Below are 20,381 nucleotides of genomic sequence, written 5' to 3' on the forward strand. Positions count from 1 at the left end.
GGGGGAGGGAGAGGGAGAGAGACAGAGACAGAGAGAGGCAGGGAGAGATAGACAGTGGATTTTGCCAGGAAACATTGAAGGTAGAGTTTTTCCCAGAAACTCAGGGTACCCACCTGAGATGGTAGGCAGCTCCCTGCTCTCTGCCAGATTTCTGACCTGGAACTCGTGCCACACTTCCCACATAAGGAAATGTGACCTGTGGTCACATAGACACAGAGTTCTCCATACTAATGAGGTACCTAGATGCCCTGAGAGCTTAGCCAATAAGCTCCTCCTCCCTCCCTACAAAAGGTTTTGAATCTCTGGTCCACCCTGAGAAGTTTGTACACATCCATTTTCCACAATGGACAACCAGGAATCAAGGACTATCTCCTCCATCAAGAACTAACTACCTTTGGGAACATGGAGAGGCCTTTGCCTTCAGAGCTGCAGTTAAGTCTCCCTTAGAAGGCCCATCTGTGCCCCCAGACAGCTGCCACACCACCTTCCCTGATGAGCTAAGCCACAGCTCCCAGTCCTGGCCCCTGGCTAGACACTCTCTTCAGCCCTTGGGTCCCTAACGGTCCTTGACCTCATTCAGGCCTGTGGACCTTCAACACTTCATCCCCAACTCCTCTCTGCTGTCCCCAGTGGTGACTGGGTGACTGGGGAATCAGGGAATACCAGCTTCGGCTTTCCATATCTTGGACTGTGCTTTCCCATCCCCGGAGAGGTGTCTCAGTGCTCCCCTGAAGCCCAGCACCCAGGTGTTGGATAAGTGCAGTCAAGCTCCCGGCATTTCAGCCCCCAGCAGCTATGCCCAGCGGCAGGGTGGAATGAGGACCCACATGTGTGTGGATGCATGTGACCTTTCTGTGTAGAGGACAGGACGACCTGTGGAAGTTGGTTCTCTCCTACCGTATGGTTTCCAGAGGGCAAGTTCAGGTTGTCAGGTTCTGCAGCAAGTAAGTCTCCTTGCTGAACTATTTTGCTCAGCTCCCCAGTTTTGACCTTTTGTCTCCACATTCCTTGCAATCCGCATTGATCAGAAGTCATTGAACAAGATTGAGTAGAGGCGGGGTGGGGAGTGTCTGTTTGATTTTGTTGATCTACTCTCAGGTCTTGGGACTGACTATAAGGCATAGAAGCTTCCAGATGCACTTTTGGAGAAGGAAGGGCATAGCCATTATAGGAAGTTTAAGGTCAGGCTTTGGAGATCCAGAGGTCCGAGGTAGTGAGCGATAGGAACCCATATCTGTGGTAATGTTTGGCATCTCTGAGAAAATGCTATCTAGAGCTTTTTGCAATTTCCTCAGGCCTTTTTTTTTTTTTTTTACTTGTTTTAAAACAGCCACATCTTTTCCCTACCCCACCCCACCCCCACGCCCCCCAGTTATAGACTATAGCTGCCATCTTCCCTTACCTGTTGTCTTTATATCACAGTAGGAACAGCTTTGGCCAAGGACCACAGACATGCATCTGCTCTGCTCTGGAAAGACACAGAGGAGCCAGGAATCACCACATCTAATCTCTGAGTGTCTCAAATCCTGCTTGTCCATCTCCTGGTAGCATCAGGCCACAGGGTCAGCTGCTGCAGCAGGCCTTGTGTTACTGGTCACTCTGTCATAGGTGCAGGGTTTTGTTCCTCCGCTCCGCATTGACTCTCACTGTGGTGGCCAGAGCCCGGCTTCACCACCACGGGCATGGCTGAAGTGTCAGCTCCTGTGCTTGACCGCGCTGCTGTGGCCCGACTTCTGTGTGTCGAGGATCTGTTTCATTTTGTTTTTGCTAAGTGCTTAGTGATCTGCTTCAGCCCTTCACTGAATGTAAGAGTTGTAAACCTGAGGTATTTCCCACCTCCTCCCTGGACAGCTACACCATCACATCTCATGGTCACGTGCTTAGCAATCTGGATTTGCTCACTGTTACTAAACAACCCATGGTTCTTTACACTTCACTCCAGCCTTTAATCCTTCCCTCCAGACTGCTGTTGCCAAAGTCTCTTCTTTAGTGTGGTCTCTCAAAGTGAGTCCAGAACAAAGGAGCCTGTTCTGAGGCATCACTTTGGTTCACGTGGCTTTGAGATAACCTTACACCATCACAGAAGTGAAGCATACTTGGTTCAAACTCCCACCCTTTCCCCTCAGGTCTGAAGTACAGGTGTCTAAGAGCTGGGCCCACTGCTCCTCTGCAGTCAAGCATAGAGTGTGGTCGACCGTCAGCCAGCACAAGGACGCGATGAGCGTTTTGGTTCTGTGCAATCTTTATTGCTTCCATTGTTGTTTGCTTGTGAATGACTCTCCTGCCCCCAACTTGAGAGGAGGGAGGGAGGACACATGAGCCTTCTCTGCAGAAAGAAGAGGAAAGCCAAGCAGGGCTTCCGGGACTTTTCATCCATTATTCTTCTCTGTGGTTTCCAGACTCCATCTAAAGTGCAGAGGAAGGGCGCCTTGGCCCAGTTTTGCCATCTTTTTGCAGGTGTGAGATTGAGTTTGGCTTCTGACCTGTGTGTACCCTCCACATGTGTTCTTTATCTTAGATCATTATTAGGAATTTAGGACAGCCACAAGCATCCTTTTAACATCTTAGAAACATTTTCCTGTACTGTAATCCAGAGTCAGGATATTCAGCAACAAAAGCCAAGAGCTTCACAAATTACTTGTAATAAATCATTCTTGTTTTATGTAAGTGGTGGATTTTCAGTTTTGTTTTTTTTTTTTTTAATTTAGTAGACATATAAGGGAACAACAGAAGGACCACCTCCAAGACAGACTTTGATATAATACCATGAGAAGCACAGAAGTGTTCATATGTTAAAGGGACTAGATATGTTTATGTAAGTCCAGAGCATGAAATCTGGGCAGACCCCTGCATCCTGGAATGTGTGAGCTTCAGGCTTTCCCTAAAGTAGGACTTGACAGCAGCATTCCGTTGAGTAATGGAAAGGAGTGTGTCTATGGCTTCAAAGCTCCCCACCCCAATTGTTTCCAGGTTTAAGGAAATTTATTTTAAATGATTGCAGATAGGTTATGAAGAAAATTGAACTTTACCAAGTAACTTAACAAAGTCATGTTGCATAATATGTCATAAAGTATCACTAAAATACCTTATTAGATACAATGAAAGCAACACACATACACACACATACACATACACATACACATACACACACACACACACACATACACACATACACACACACAGAGACACACAGAGAGAGAGAGAGAGAGAGAGAGAGAGAGAGAGAGAGAGAGAGAGAGACTGAGAATGAATGAATACAGGAGGCTTCTTTATTCTTTACCTGAAACAGAAAAGGGAGAACAGGAAAGGTCTGAGGTCCCAGTAATATTTGTAGTGTTATATCCCTGGTGATCTAACTTCCTGCCAGTATGTTCTGTGCCCTAAAGGCCCCATCAGCTGGGGACCAGGCTTTAGTAAGGGGGCCTCAGAACAAGATTCCAAGTGCCAGTAACCAGTGCTGTGCTGTAAACCCAGATCTCAGGTTCCGAGCAGACTGCATGTGGCAGCTCATGTCTCAGGCTCAGGTCATGGGTCTTGTGTTTTCTTTAAAGATTTATGAGGCATCAGATCCAGTCTCTGTCAGTCCTTGGATTCTGTCAAGTATAGTAGGACAAGCAAGTAGACAAGCTTAGGAGAGGTGGATTTTGGAATTTCAGGACACCTTCTTTGTTTCTTTAGTTCTGGGAGCGCGTTCAGTTCATGCTTAAGATGAACTTCATCACACACCTTCCTTAGGAGACCTTTGCCTTCAGTGGGGCAGGGGGACGTGTGAGCAGAGGCGAATAGAGTGTGACAGGCGTCATGGCGGAGAGAAGCCCAGTGTCCTAGCAGCTGGCATGGGTTTGTTCAGGCCACCTATGAGTGCAATGCATATACACTAATGTATGTATGGTGCTGGCTCCCTGGAAACTAAGAAGGGTGGTTTCTGAGCTGATTTGTTAAGATAATTGTGAGTTGCTTACGTCCTACCCATCCCCTTGATGGGGGAATTAATCCTTTTAGGTCAGAGAGCAATGATGTAAGAAATATTGTGATATCCTGAATTTGGGAATTGGGAGTAGTATAATGGGGTAGGGAAGGAAATGGAGGGAGCTCTGTTTAGCGAATGCTTTGTAGATTTTGTGAAGGTACTGGATATCCCTCCCCATATCTGCGAACGCTCAGGTCATAAACATTAAACTGCATATATGACAGTCTCGAAACTCTCACAGTGGCAATTCCCTCCTGGACTACTGTTGTACAGCGGGCCCTGCAGGCTCTGTTCAGCTTCACCTGGTCTTTGGAGCACCCAGAACTCTAAACCAATCATTTCATAAAACCTGTTGGCTTACTGCCTTGGGGGTGGCCCAAATAAAAATTCAGACCAATCTATGCAGCCTGAACACAGTCACAAAGGCAAACTGGGGAGACCGGGTCCTTAGGTTTCCTTCAGTGAGAGGTTTGACTTCTGAGTTCTACCTCTGGTAACTCCACGTTTCTGTAAACGCTAGGTGGACTCACTTGCCGTCTAGTAAAAGGGTAGGCGTGTGCCACCGCCGCCTGGCTAAAGGATCTGAAGATGATTTGGAAGGCGGTGCTCTGGAGGGAAGCCCCGTTTCTTTGAAAAGGATAAATCTATCTTGAGCACAGAATATGGTCTCTGTGTAGGAACTGTTGGAAGTACACAGTCCCTGTTGTTCTGACCACAGCTCACTTGTACCCCTTTTATTTTTCTCTCTGTGGAAGTTTGCTGGAATTGCTCATAGTGCAATTCTAGGATGATGCTAAAATATGTTGCTATGGTTGATGGTTGTCATCTGTAATATTTTATGTAGCTGAATCCTTTTTCTTCCTGATCTCTCCCAGTACAACACAGGGCGCCATATGCCGCTGTCCCTGTCAGGATGCAAAGGTTTCCCTGGTCTGTGCTTGTTGCCTGTGTTCCTGCCACAGAGGACCTGCGGTCCAGTGCCATCTTTTATTGATAGGGCCAGCAAAGGAGAAATCTAATGAAATTATCAAAGCTTTGAATTAATTATGAAGTGGCATCAGAGAGCCAAGCTCTCTGGAGCCAGCGGCCTAATTACGCATTCACTCTCATTTCGTCCTGGTCTGGAGCAGAAGCACTCTCAGCTATAGCTTAGCCGAGCTCTGGACTTCAGTCAAACTTCCCAAATTGACGTCCTTTCTCCATTGCAGCTGAGTGTCCATAGCGATTAACCAATTAACCGATTAGCCGATGCTGGACTGGCTGGGCGTTTGAACAGGTTTTCTCTACCTTTTTTGTTTTGTTTTGTTTTGTTTTGTTTTTTGTCTTTTGCCTAGTTTTAGTTTTCTTTTTCTCCTTCCTTCTTTCCTTCCCTTCCCTTTCCTTTCCTCTCTCATTTTGAGTAATGTGAAAAGCCATCAGGACTATGGCACTGGCGCGTAGCTTTGTGGAACACAGGGGCCGACTTAGTTGACAGGTGTATAGCTTCTCCATGTATTCAAGGATGCTTTGGTAAGCCGAGTCAATTGTTTCTTCTTTTATTTGGGTACCAATTGCATGTTTCCTGATTGTTTCCAACTCAGAAATGACTAACATGACAGTTCTCCTGGTCTCAACGGCCCTGTCCTTGGTACTAAAGTGTGGGACAATAGCTGTCACCTAGTGGTGACAGTTCCTTGATTGGGAGTAATTAGTGCTTGTCTTACCATCTAATTAATAAGCATTGTTACATATAAACCAACCCCCTGTTTTCATAGTACTAGCAGCGAAATCAATACCAAGCTTTGATTTACTATTGGGAATGGGTTCTTTTGGACCGCCATACAGATTTGAAGCATCTCCTGCCAAGCCTTTCCCTGCCTGCTTCTGAGACCATTATGAATGGGCTCCTGGGTTGCAGCCATCTATCTTAGTAAACTCCAGGGCACTAGCTAGGGAGCCTTGAAAGTAGTGACTGCGGCTCAGCGGGGGACAGGGAGGATGGGAACCTCTGCAGCAGGGGAGAGGGAGGATGGAATCTCTGCTTGCCCTGTTTCTGCTTGCTTTCAGTGAGCTTCTCTCCCATTTATTTTCTCCACAGGCAGCTGCGATATTTAATTCAGCATTTGGAAGTTTTTTGGTGAGTAGTCTTGCTTTTAATTTTTCTTAAGATGTTGCTTTACACAAATGATTTAGGAAGGGCTGAACTTCTTTCACTCTTAGTTAAATATGAAAGTTTTGGGATCTTTACGTGTACCCGAACTTACACCCTGAGGAAAATCAGTAAGCCCAAACAAGTGACTCTCTCTTACAGTGTATTTGGAAGGCTCAGGTTTAATTGTCCACCAATGGCTTCAGGGAATCAATGAAAATGCTGTGTGTCTCCTTATGAGGTTATGTGAATATACTGATGAAAATGCTGTGTCTCCTTATAGAGGTTATGTGAATATACTGATGAAAATGCTGTGTCTCCTTATAGAGGTTATGTGAATATATTGATGAAAATGTTGTGTCTCCTTATAGAGGTTATGTCAATATATTGATCACTTAATGAGCTTCTTTTGAAGATTATTATTTTGTGTCATGGGACACAGGATTTTGAAAAGGAAACATGACCCAGCTGGTCAGAAAGGGAATGCTAATTTATGGGTCGTCATTTATTTTCTACATTTCCCTGTCAAAGAAGGTACCCACAGTCTTGGATCTGTCTGAGAAATCTTTGTGGAGCAAGAACAACAACAACAAAACTGATATGAGGATATAATTTATGTGTAGTTGCAAGAAAATATAGTTTTTTCAAAAGACATTGAGATATAAGTTATATATAAAATGATCCAAAAGTAGTTCCACCTTTATAAGCAGAGCCACCGCAATTCCAAGGCTGTTGTTTTAGCCTTTAGATAATTACTTTTAAAATAAGTTATCACAATATTTGATTTATGTTATAAAAGAATAAAGAAACAGTTTATTATTATTTAATAATACTGCTTATACTGTCAAATTTGCTAAATCCACGAAGATGAAGTAGAATATCTGATTTAGGTGCACAGCTCATTTATAGACCTTTAGTGTAGTGACTTAAAAATGACTGGGAATAAAACCAGTGCAATGAATGTAAACTGGCTTCTGAGTCCAGTATGTATGCTTATTATTCTCTATGTCACATGTTTTTTAACTGTATGAAGTAAATGGGAGTTCAGGCTTTCACATATATTGTTAAGTTAGTTCCAGAGAATGCTGCACAGCTCTGGGGGCTGCTGCCCTCACAGGCTGCTGATTCTGTCCCATTGGGACAGATGAGGTTTTGGGTTTTGATGGTTTTGTTTGTTTGTTTGTTTTGTTTTTGTTTTGTATAGAATAGAGTTTATTTAGGGCATTGGGAGGGGAGTTAAGAGAGTAGTAGAGGCAGAGAGAAGGAGAGAGTAGAGAAGCAGAGGCCAGCCATGACCACGTGGAGAGAGGGGGGAAGGGAATGGGGAGAGACGGAGCAAGAGGCAAGAAAGAGGCAAGAGAGTAAGAGAGGCAAGAGAACTTGTCTGTTTGTTTTTGATGCCATATTTTTATTGGGCTTAGAAGCAAAATAGTAAAGTCTATTTAAAAATAACCTTTGGCCAGGTATGGTAGCTATGGCTGTAAGCCTAGCACTTGGAAGGCTATGCAGTAGGATTGCTACAAGTTTAAAAGCTATCTTCAGTTACAAAGTGAGACCTGTTTCAAACATGCACATGCATGTTTAACAGAATAATATGGGTAAAAGTACAGATTTCCCAGGAGCCAGCAGTGGAGTGGTTTGAAATCCTATGCATCCCCTCTGAAGCACGCTTCCTAACCTGGGTTGGTTAATCACGAAATACCCATGATACCCGAGAAAATGCAATAAAGTAATTGTGTGAAGCCACACTCACTGTCCACTCACTGGAGAGAATGATCATGGCATGAAGCCTGAGCTTTCTGTTGGCCAAGGAAGCCAGTCTCTAGCTTTCTCTCTTTCAGGCCCAGATGCATGTTCAGGTCCCAGAAGGAGAGCTTCCACCAAGAGCCTTTGCATTCTCCTGCAGCTGTGTGCTCTTACTCAGGCTCTCTCCTTCCTTTCTTCACTTTTTCTTTTTCTATTTAAACCTTAGTACATCTAATGGATCAGAATTGTTTATGGAAGTCTGGCCATATAGGTAGTTTTCAAGTAGATCTGGAGACTATAAAGAAATACAAGGTCGCTATAGTAGCCTGTGGATGGGACGGACACACACACACACACACACACACACACACACAAAAGCCATATCAAAGTTAAGAAGCTAAAGAAAGGATGTCACTATAGATACACGGTGGTAATGATATTCTAGATGCATTGGGTGGCACAGGCAATGTGTACTCAGTACAGAGGTCTGACTGAGGGCATCTCTCCACGCTAGCCTTAAACTGCAGGTGCTGCTGTATGGTATGGTAGCATGTAAAGTAGCACAAGTGCCTTTTCTTACTTGTTACATGGCCTACCTTCTTTCCTCTTCTCTCCTTTTTCTTTGCCAGAGTTGAAGATTACTAGCAGGGGTTGAGAGTTAAAACTGCCACTGTGCATGCTTTACCCCACTGTAATACAGATAATTCTATTTTCCCTCCTTCTTTAACATAATTACAACAAACTTTAGTTGATAAAATGCATGCAGGTCTCATGCAAATATGATGTGACGCCTTGGTCTCTCAGGGGACAGGGCTCGTGTCTTTCTGCTCCCCCGTCTGTAGCATGTGGTCTCCTTCCCTGTTGGCTCATGAACTGCCTGCTCCCCCTCCCATATCCAAGGTAGCACTCCTGAAATCCCAACATCATCCTTCCACTAAGATCTTCTTGCAGAAATTAACCTCACAATCACACCTCTTCAGTGAATGTAGCAGTTTGCCACAATTTCTGCCACTAAAGAAGAGAGTGTACAAGACAAGCATCAGCTTGTACTCTCTGTCCATGAGGAATACTCAGAAGTATGCACGGTGTGAAGAAAGAACTTATTTTAGTGGAATGATGTGAGAGGTTGGTCTTTGAGTTGGTATTATGAAGAAAACTCCCTTGTCAGAGGGGAACTTCTGAATTATAAATCATTCATAAGGAAGGCTGTTGCTATTATTTGGGAATTTTCTTTTTTTTTAACATTTTTTTATTACGTATTTTCCTCAATTACATTTCCAATGCTATCCCAAAAGTCCCCCATACCCCCCTCCCCCCACTTCCCTACCCACCCATTCCCATTCTTTTGGCCCTGGCATTCCCCTGTATTGGGGCATATAAAGTTTGCAAGTCCAATGGGCCTCTCTTTCCAGTGATGGCCGACTAGGCCATCTTTCGATACATATGCAGCTAGAGACAAGAGCTCCGGGNTACTGGTTAGTTCATCATGTTGTTCCCCCTATAGGGTTGCAGATCCCTTTAACTCCTTGGGTACTTTCTCCTAGCTTCTCCATTGGGAGCCCTGTGATCCATCCAATAGCTGACTGTGAGCATCCACTTCTGTGTTTGCTAGGCCCCGGCATAGTCTCACAAGAGACAGCTATATCTGGGTCCTTTCAGCAAAATCTTGCTAGTGTATGCAATGGTGTCAGCGTTTGGAAGCTGATTATGGGATGGATCCCTGGATATGGCAGTCTCTAGGGGAATTTTCTTTATGAAAGAATTTTGTGCTTATAGGTAGTAGCCACTTGACTGGAAGCAGGATGGTTTGAGTTCTTTCTTCACTGAATATTAACTGAGCCAGATACTTTCCCATGTATAATATGGACAAGTCATATCATTTATCTATAGAACCACATGGATGTAGGTAGGGATAACTCAAAGAAACACTTGTATCATATAGAAAGAGCTCTGAGCTAAAATTTACATCTAGGTGTTGGTCCAGTCTCTGATACTAGACGTTTTTATGTGTGACTAATAAAATCCACCAAATAAAGACATTATTTCTGCCAAGTGCTGTAAGCTAAGACAAACTGAATCAATGGTTATGAGTAATCATACCTGTGTGTGTGTGTGTGTGTGTGTGTGCATATGTTATATGTGACTATTCCTCCTTGTGTATGTATGTGAACATGTGCATATTTTTATACACAAAAGAAATGAATACTTATAACCAGAGGACACATATGTTAGAGTCTGTATATATTCTCTATTATATACTCTATCAGCACACATGTATTATAATAATTTATACATTCTAGTATATATCAGAGTCTGATATATATTAATATCTCAAGTTAATTCCGATTACCTGAAACTTTTGAAAAACTTTTATTAGAAGAAATGTTAGAGAAAGACTGAAGTGTACTTTAGTTGATTTTTTCAGGTATAACAAATAAAATATGGTACACATTTATAGCTAGTTTAATAATGTTCCAGGTCTAATTCAAACACAGTGATTTTAAGAACTAATTGTTACACAGAACTTTTTTTAGTAGAAGCATACTGGTAATAACTAATGATAGATGAGTTCAATTTACATAAATTTCTTGTGCCACAGAGGATTTCTTAAGTTGAGTCACTAGTGACCCCTCCTCCTCTGCTCATTTTAGTTGTTCAGCTTATTGTTATTGTGGGATGTAGTGAGGGACTGAAGATTTCCTTCTTGATGAGGTTTGAATAGAATTTGGTAGCTCCATGTGTTCTCGAGAACTAAGATGATGTCTGAGTGCATATATGCCCCTGTATCCCACATAGTGCAGATGCCCCTGTATCCCACATAGTGCAGATGCCCCTGTATCTCACATAAGTGCAGATGCCCCTGTATCCTACATAGTGCAGATGCCCATGTATCTAGTGTAAAACTTACATGTTTCAAAAGCAGTGTTTTGATGTTACATCCTCCTCAGAAGGAGGTGTGTCTGCCTGCATGCACATGAGTGTACCTAGTGCCTATAGAGTCCAGAAGAGGGTGCCAGCAAAAATAGTGAAGACTCTCAAATGTTAATAAAGACAGTGTTTCCTCCTTTCACCTTTCTCTTTCCTTCTCTTCCAACACTCAGTCTCTCCCTCTCCTTCCCTCTCTCCCCTCCTCCTCCTGCTCACCCTGCTCTCTGCACAAGGTCTGATTTGAACTAATGATGCTACTGCCCAAGTCTCCTGAATGCTGGAAGCTAGAAATTTCCTTCCTTCCTCCCTCCCTCCCTCTCTCTTTCTCTCTCTCTCTCTTTCCTCCCTTCCTTCTTCCCTCCCTTCTTTTACCTAAGTCTAGCATGTATTTAGTTCATGTATACGGAGGTCATTTTGCTCATTATTAATGATGATGTTGATTTTAACCAATCCAAATTATTTACTTGGAATCTTGGTTTACCCCTCAAAGTTCACAACTTACTTGATTTTCATTAAACTTTAATGCCAGAACATGTTGCTGGAAATATTAAAAAGAACTGGAACTTCCCGAGCTACACCAGGCACTGGTGGGCCACATGGCTCCAGCTGAGTGTTCTCATCTTAGCAGACTCTCTGGCCCGGAGCTCCAAAATCTGTTCACCCAGCTCACTAAGTTCCAACAGTGGGAGGGTTGTTACCATGCCAGCCCCGTGCTTCAAAACCCTCACAGCCGTTGTGGTTCACATCTGGCAAACCCATGCTTTTCTGCCATCCCTTTCTCTTTCAAACCCAGATGAACCACTGTGTAAAGGAAGACATCACACAAACTTAGTTCAGAAACAGTGGTAACTCAATCACTGGCACGACAACTAGAATCCTATTCTTTTCTTTTCTTTTTTTTTTTTTTAAGATTTATTTATTATATGTATGTACACTGTAGCTGTCTTCAGACACACCAGAAGAGAGCATTAGATCTCATTACAGATGTTTGTGAGCCACCATGTGGTTGCTGAGATTTGAACTCAGGACCTTCAGAAGAGCAGTCAGTGCTCTTAACCACTGAGCCATCTCTCCAGCCCTAGAATCCTATTCTTGTAAGCCATATTAAATCCAAATCCTCTGTGGCAAATACTGGCAGATTTGCCATTAAGTCTGGTAGCTATATCTTGCTCTCTTGCTCTCCCCAATATCTTGCTCTCTTGCTATCCCCATCCCCAAAGCCCCTAACTTTCTCCTGCTTCCTCTCTTCCTCCATCCAACCGAAAGTCCTGCCTACTCGTTCAGTGATTGGCTCCTTTATTCATTAGGGGATAGGTCACAAGAAGTCACCTGAGTACTCATCCAGACTGCCCCTCCAGGGTAAATGGAATTAACATCAAAATGCAAACAACACCAGGGCCACCCACAACAAGAACAAACAAGCATCCTTGTTTCCAGGTGGCTAGTGCCACCCTGCACAGCACCATTTCAAACTCATCCTTGTAGCTTGGGTGTCACAGGATCAAGACTTTTGAAAGGACTTTGCCTTTACAGCTTGTTTTCCAGATGTTTCCCTTTACAGCATGGAGCAAACCACCTGTTGGGACTAACAGGCATCCTGAAGGCTGGGTTGCTGGCTAGTTTGACTAGTCGTGCTGATTAGCTTAGTTTAGCCACACAAGCTGAGGCTCAGGTGGGCCAGATACTGTGCACTGTGCTCTGTGCTCAAATTCCAAGCTCAGGACCACAGATACAGGAGGGTGCATGGAGCTTGCTGGCTAACCAGCCTACCCTACATTTGAGTTACAGACCAGGAAGTGACCCCGTCTCAGCCAACAGAGTGGATCCTAGCTTACACACACAGTGACAAAGTATTACCACTGGTTCATTTAACAGCGGGACACAAAACACAGAGCTCACCCAAAGGGAACACAAGCTGATTCTAAAGCCAAATATGAGGGATAGAGGACCAGGAACACAGACTAAGGGCTCCACAAATCCCCTATTTCAATATGGAAGCAGTTTCATAAAGCTTTTATAATAACAAGGGCACAGAAAATCATAAATAAAACACTTTCTAAACACATTAGGTAGATTAGTTGCAGCAAAGAGGCTTCCTCTCTGCTGTTGGCCTCAGATGCCTCTGATGTCATCTTAACCTTCTGGTTTTAGAGGTGGGGGAGGGCTAGGTTTCTGTACATTCCGAAGGACTTACCTCACTCATTGTCCAAAAGAGAGTAGCTCCCACACAAAGAGGAACAATAAAGGACTGAATATTAAGGGCACTAAAGATGGCCCAAGATAATTTGGCTCTGGCTGCAGGGTGTCGGTCCCAAGCTCCAGAGCTCTGCAGATCAGGGAAGGCGGCAGCTTCTCCCCCAGAGCTTCCCTCACACGAGAGAAAATTACCTTGAATGTCCTCAGAGCCCTGTTAGTGCACCACGTGGTTCTAGACACTGAAGCAAAAGCACAGCACATAAATAAGTATGTGGAGAAAAGCTACAGTAAAAGCTTGAAGCTGCAGGAAGTCAGGGCTGCCCCCAGTGCTGGTTCCCAGCGCCCCGCCTCCATTATGGGCCTTGCCATGTCAGCGTGCTCTTTGTTAAATCAGACCCACTTTTAAAATTTGAATTTATCTCAAGCCCCAAATTCACAGCAACACTATAAATAAAAAGCTATCTTGTTATGACTAGAGGTAGCAGATATTAAATCACACAGGAAAAAGCTGCTGTAACTTCACAGATAATCCGGCAGCCTACACAGGCTGTCTCTTGCCTGCCCACCCTCTCTGAAAGATGGAATTAGCACCATTACAGGGAGAATTTGCCTGTGTCTGAGTCAGCCTATTCTCTAAGTCTCTCCTTGTGTCCACTGAGTCCCTTGATAACACTGTGCTTTTGGGTTTCTCAATCACTTGGTCAAGAAACAGGTTAGAACTCCTTGAGACAGACAAGGAAAAAGCCAGACTCAGGGATTCCGGCAGTGGGGTGCATGCCTGTCTCTCTCAGACCCTTCCTTCTCTGTACAGTGCTTGTCCAACACTTGCCAAGTGTGTCCAAAGCCAGGCAGGCTAGAATAAAAAGATGCTCCTCTGCTTAGGAAGGAGACCTGCTCACACTCTTATCTGAATTAACCTATGAAAATTAAAAAGTGGTCTTGTTATTTAATAAAAATGTGCAGAACGTCTCTCAGGTCCACTTTAGCAGCACAGTGCTCCTGCAGCCTGTTGGGACTGGTGAAGCCTTAAATGCATTAGTCACAGTGGCCATTTTTCTTGCAGATTTGTGACGTGGATTTAATTATGGGGATGACCAGCAACTTACAAATCTAATTTTGGTGGAGGTTGAGGCCATTTTTTTTTATTTTAATAATGATGGATTTTTTTAAAGCAATGATTTCATTACTATTTAAAGAAATCTACTAGTGTAGAACTAGCCAATTGACTAGAGTTATTTTATTACCCATTAACAAATACCATTAATTTTTATTAATTTTTAAAATGTCATCATTCCCAAACTAAAAAAGTATTTGCTCCAAAATCTTTTTGCCCAGTAATAAATAATATACATTACGTACTCTGGATGTTTATAAAGGTCCTCTTTAGAAACATGTCCCTCGAAGTCATTTAAAACCAAGATTAAGTTTTCTTAATTTGGATTCAAGCTACTAGAACTGCTATTAGAACTGGGCTTTCAGCCCTGCAACCCTTGGTTCTTAATGGGAGCACAGTTCTCATCTTAGTTTTCATCCTCCAAGCACACACCTACCAAGGGTAATCTATTCTTCCACTGTAACTACCTCTCATTGACCATTTGTTTTGTTATTGTTGGCAGAAAGTTCAAATTTTCTTGCCAATATCCCTTTTGGGTATTAATATTTGCCCATGTTGGGTGTTCAGTTCTGAGCTCTGACAAGCGAACCCATGTATGTTGTGGCAGTCTAGGATAAGGTGATTTCTGTTTGGTCAGAGGTTCTTTTGTGCCTCTTTGTTCTCAGCCCTTCTCTCAGCTGAGCTCCTAACACTGAATATGTCCCTTTGCTTCTTTCAGAGCGACCTGTCCATCTTCCCAGAGGAGCCTGGCTACCTTCCCTTTGTGATTTTCCCTTTTGTGGCTCTTGTCCTGTTACCACGTGCATCAGCAAACCTTCTCATTGCTGAGTCACATTGCATCGCTTAGTACGTGACTGTTGATGAGCTTTAGGTTGTGGGATACTTAAGATAGTGAATGACTTCCAGTGTGTGTTAAGTAAGGGTTTGAAAGTCCCTAGGGTGCAGCTGTTGGGAGGTGCTGTGAATCTTAGATGGGACACTGTGGAGATCCATAGGGCACTAGGGAATCAGTGTTCTACCTTATCACAGAAAGAGCCTCTAATGCTGGGAAACCTTTCTCTCTACAGTTTCTCTATAGGGTACTCTGCTATAGTGTTAGAAAGCTGATAACTTGGTTTTTTGTGTTTGTGTTTCTTGTGATTGTGGATAGACCTCATTTAGACATATTTTCCCAAATCTCTTAGGGAGAAGTTAGGAATGAAATTGCTGGGACCTGAGGAATGTGTTTTGAATTGGAAGCAGCCTTCAAACTTTCGCAGTGTCTTAGGTTCCCAGAGGACTGTGTGGAGCCCAGTTGTTCCGCATCCTTGCCAGGGCTTAGTTTTAGCAGGTTTGCATTTAGTCATTCTGTGGTCGTGCAGTAACATGACGTCATGGATTTCATTTGCCGCCCCTCACTGGCTAAGGATGGACAGTTTTTATGAGTGTTTATTTGCTACCTCTATGCCTTTGGATGGTGGCTGTTCATATTTCTTGACCATTAAAGAAGAAACTGAACTGTCTGTTACTTTATACTTGGGTGTAGGTCCTTATAATGGACACAAATAATTTATCAGATGTTTGTAAGTCATTCTTCCTAACTCACAACCTTCTCTTTTATTATTAGCAGTGACTTACAGGGGGAAGTTCATTGTATTACACTTATCTGTTTTTGTCTTTCATATCTTGACGTTTTGTTACTTAAGTTCTTGGTTTACCTAAATAGCCACAAAGCTTTTCCCCCCATGTCTTCTCTCAGTTTTGGCTTTAACTTTTTTCCTTAGGTTTGTGGTCCATTTGGAGTCCATGCTTAGGGTTTGTTACTATGCTTATGGGTGTAAAGGTTAACATTCCTTAAAAGATACATTTGTTTGTTTATCTATATGCATATGAGTGTTCTGTCTGTATGTACACCTGCATGCCAGAAGAAGGCATCGGTTCCTAGTAGAGATGGTTGTGAGCCACCATGTGGTTACTAGGACTTGAACTCAGGAGCCACCTCTCTAGCCAAACTTAATTTTTTTTTTTTATGTCCAGCTTATCAAACTTGCCCCTGGTGGGTTTTCTCCGTTGCCTTTGTACATGACATTTCCCCCTACACAGCATCTGACATAAACACAGCATCTTTTCTTTTAGTTTATAATCTGAATATATACTGGATATCTAATCCATTGATCTTCATCTGGGGGTATCATCCATACAAATGGTTTGAAGATCTTTCTTCTCCTGAGAGCACTGGCTACGGCAGGCAGTTTCTGGCTGCCCCGGCCTCTGCTGCTGCTTTCCCACATAGCAGCCCTAGAGCTGCATCCTCCTCCCTCACAGTGTCCTGAGGACAGTGCTGAATAGAATCTAGAGGAGAGATAAAAATGTAAGCTTGAAAATTAAAAGGACCAATTTAAGCTCATACTTGGTGGTGTAGCAGTAATCCTACTACACCAGAGAGGGAGGCAGGAGAGTGAGCTTAGGAACAACTGGGTTACACCAGACCTTCCTTGTCTCAAAGTAAAAAGAAACAATTTAGTAATGTTGTAAAAACTAGGACAAATACAGATTTAGATGGTTTTTAGAAGTACTTACAAGTAGACAAAACCAGAAGAGAATGAAAGAAAAAGCCCCAAGGTGATGATAAGGAACCTGTCTGTCAGCAAAGGGAAGCAAGCGCAGCTCTTTGTTATGGCCCCTGCATCTGAGCCTGGTGTGAACACTACTATAGCTCTGGTCTCACCATCTGGCCACAGGGTAAAATTTGTTAACTGTGATGTAGAAAGTCATAAGGTTGTGACTAGCAGAAGAAGCCTTGGAAAATGGTTATATATTAACATTTATATTAACATAACAGTGTATTTTGTTAACAGGTAATTATAGACAAGATGGGTTTTTGTTTTGAAGCTCAGGATGACCTTAAACTTCTGCTTCTAACCCTCTTACCTGCATATCCCATGTGCTGGAACTACAGGTGTGTGCATCCATGCTCAGTTTTAGGAGGGAGTTTTGGGCCTAGGCAAGGGCTCTGCCATCTGGGTTACATCCCTTGCCCCAAAAGATGGACCCTCAATACTAAAGCACTGTACAGCTATGAACATCAGCTTTTTTTTTTTTTTTTGAGTTTTATTTTCTCTCATATTACATCCCCACAGCAGTTTCCCTTTTCCTCTCTCCTCCCAGTCCCTTCTTCCCCACCCCCATTCACTCCTCAGTTCCCTTCAGAAAAGGACAGGCCTCCCAGGGACATCAACCAAAGATGGCACAGCATGGTACAATAAGACTAGGCAGCCCTCACAGTTTTCACCCCTCAGGCTGAACTGAGGCATTACTGGTAGGGACACAGGTAGCACCGGTAGCATCCCTTAGGTTTATTACCACAAGGAAGCTTCCTTCATCTGAAAGTAGATGGAGGGAGTCAGTCCTACCAGGAAATCCGTCAATTCTTTACTAATATGTTAATTAAGACTGGACAAACAAGGACTGCTAACTTGTAGACACTGGAGTGCACACATTCCATCCTCTATTTAAATAAGAATTTATCTGGCTTTAGAGAAAGTAAGATGGAGTGGTAATTCCCAAGTGTGATCCTATCAGCCTTTTGGAATGGGTCCGTCTGGCTCTGCAGTAAGGGTATGCTGTCCTTGGGCACAGACAGCCTGTCATTTGAGCTGGGATCTTCTTTCTAGATGGTGCTCAGATAGGTGAACTTAGCAGTCATTTGCTCCTGTGTCCTCTGCTTCCATTGCAGATTGTTTTTCCCCTTGATCGACTCCCTGTACCTAATGTCTCACTGATATCAAAGCTTCTCCAATGCCTCCCAGTGATCTTGCATGTGTCTGCTATAAAGATGTTTCCCTTCTCAATCGAAGAGGCAAAGAAACTTTGGGGTTGCATATTGCATCATCTGTGACTGTACTAACCAACATAGTAGCCACAAACCATAACCATTTAAACTTAAATGATGGCCATTAGCGGCTCAGGAGATAGCTGAGTGGGTAAAGTATCGCTGTGTAAGCATGAAGACTTTGAGTTTGATCCCCAGAGCCTGTGTTTTAAACATAGTGCTGTGCACTTTCAGCCAGCACTGAAGAGGGCAGAGCCAGGAGACCCCTAGGGCTTAGTGACAGCTACCCCAGCAATTCAGGGAGAGCCAGGGTGAGAGATCCTGTCTTAAACAAGGTGGATGGGATGGCTCCCAAGAGACAATGCCCAAGTTTGCCTTTGTCCTTTACATGCACACATGCACATGTGTTCACACACCCAATACACAACAAAAAATAATGCAAATTAGTTAAAACTAAACATTCAGTTCTTTAGTCATACTAGCCACGTGTGGCTGTTGGCTACTGTCTTGGCCAGTGTAGCTCCACATATTTATCACTATAGAAAATTTTAGTGGAGGAAACTGAAGAGATATGCCTATTAGATAAGCTAGAAACTAGTTTACAGTGTGTATTATTAATATGGTTACTTGTATTTGTTATTTTAAAGTTTGATCACACATGTGTTCACTGCCTGTGTTTTTATTGTATGTTTATTTTAAGTTCTTGGGAAGATGGCTGAATGGGTAATGTGCTTGACGTAAGCACCCACATTAAAAGAACAAGTAAGTAGTTATGGTAGAACACCCCTAGAGCTCTGTAGCATGAAATAATAAAAAAGGCAGTCCTGCACTACCTCTGGCAAGGCACTGGCCGACAGGCTGACCTGTCCTCAGCCCAGCGGACTCTGTGCCTCACCTCCGAAATCTCTCCACCCAGCTCGCTAAGTCCCCATGGCGGGCTGCTGCCAATATGGTGGGCTGTTGCCAAACTTGTGTCATGCTTCCAAATTCCCACGGCTGGCTGGGGTGCCTTCCTCTGGAACCCAGTTGAGTTGCCACATGAAGGAAAACACCATACAATCTTAGTTTCGAATCAACAGGTGACACGATCGCTGGGCGCTGAAACTAGCATCCTGATTTTGTAAGCTATTCTAAGTTATAAATCCTCTGGTGGTGGATCCGGATGGATCTGCAACCTAAATTGGTGGCCTCTGGCTACTTACATTGTGTCTCCATGCTCTCTCCTATCCAAAAGGAAGGCTTCTTTTCCTGCCTCCCATCTTCCTCTTCCCAACCTACTCCTCACCCAGTGATTGGTCCCTTGAAATCTTTATTCATTAGGGGAAGGTTCTGCCACTGCAAGGTTAGAAACCGGAGGGATCTTGGGGAACTCACAGGCCAGCCAGGTTAGCTGAAATGGTATGTAGATTCAGCTTTGAAGGATTTGACAAGGAGTACATCATGTCCAAAGTGACATATGGGAAGAAATAGCCTGGCAGCAGTGTGTCCATGGGCAGCCGTGTGTGCATTAGCAGCAGCAGTGTGTGTGCATAGGCAGCAGTGTGTCCATTAGCAGCAGTGTGTGTGCATAGGCAGGGTGTGTGCATTAGCAGCAGTGTGTGCATAGGCAGCAGTGTGTGCATTGGCAGCAGTGTGTACATTGGCAGCAGTGTGTGCATTGGCAGCAGTGTGTGCCTTGGCAGCAGTGTGTGCCTTGGCAGTAATGTGTGCATTAGCAGCAGTGTGTCCATTGGCAGCAGTGTGTGTGCATAGGCAGGGTGTGTGCATTAGCAGCAGTGTGTGCATAGGCAGCAGTGTGTACATTGGCAGCAGTGTGTGCATTGGCAGCAGTGTGTGCATTGGCAGCAATGTGTGCATTAGCAGCAGTGTGTGCATTGGCAGCAGTGTGTGTGCATAGGCAAGGTGTGTGCTTTAGCAGCAGTGTGTGTGCATAGGCAGCAGTGTGTGCATTAGCAGTAGTGTGTGTGCATAGGCAAGGTGTGTGCATTAGAAGCAGTGTGTGCATTGGCAGCAGTGTGTGCATAGGCAAGGTGTGTGCATTGGCAGCAGTGTGTGTGCATTAGTATCAGTGTGTCCATGGGCAGCCGTGTGTGCATTAGTATCAATGTGTCCATGGGCAGCAGTGTGTGTGCATTAGTATCAGTGTGTCCATGGGCAGCCGTGTGTCCATTGGCATCAGTGTGTCCATTGGCATCAGTGTGTCCATGGGCAGCAGTGTGTTGGTTTGTTAGGTGGTGAAAGATTGATCTGCGTGTATTATGAATCCATAAAGACACTGATGGACACTGTCTATGGCTTTTAAGTTGTCTTGTGAAGAACCCAAGAACAGAAGAAAAGGCCAAATGTCCCTGTCACTTACTCAGTGATTCAGGTACTGATGTTGTCCTGCTGCCTACTGTGCACTGTGCTAATGCTAAGTTAATGAAACTGTGGGTTTCAACAACACATGGGGTAAGGTGCCCAATGTCAGCGTTGGGAAAAGTTGGTA

At 43.8% G+C, this 20,381-nt stretch overlaps 1 protein-coding gene across 4 annotated transcripts in view; it reads left to right on the top strand.

Moving 5' to 3' along the window:
- Positions 1–20,381, top strand: part of Slc10a7 (solute carrier family 10 member 7) — a 229,367-nt gene that overhangs the window by 69,198 nt on the left and 139,788 nt on the right. For 3 of the 4 annotated variants that reach the window (XM_021170488.1, XM_029480652.1, XM_021170490.1), the window contains one exon: positions 6,048–6,086. In XM_021170488.1, coding sequence (XP_021026147.1) covers positions 6,048–6,086 — 39 coding nt within the window. Of the gene's footprint in view, positions 1–5,370; positions 5,480–6,047; positions 6,087–20,381 lie in introns of those variants that run through there. The other variant, XR_003837409.1, reaches the window with a different exon arrangement.

This window comes from Mus caroli, chromosome 8 (genome assembly GCF_900094665.2).
Source record: "Mus caroli chromosome 8, CAROLI_EIJ_v1.1, whole genome shotgun sequence".
NCBI lineage: Eukaryota > Metazoa > Chordata > Mammalia > Rodentia > Muridae > Mus > Mus caroli.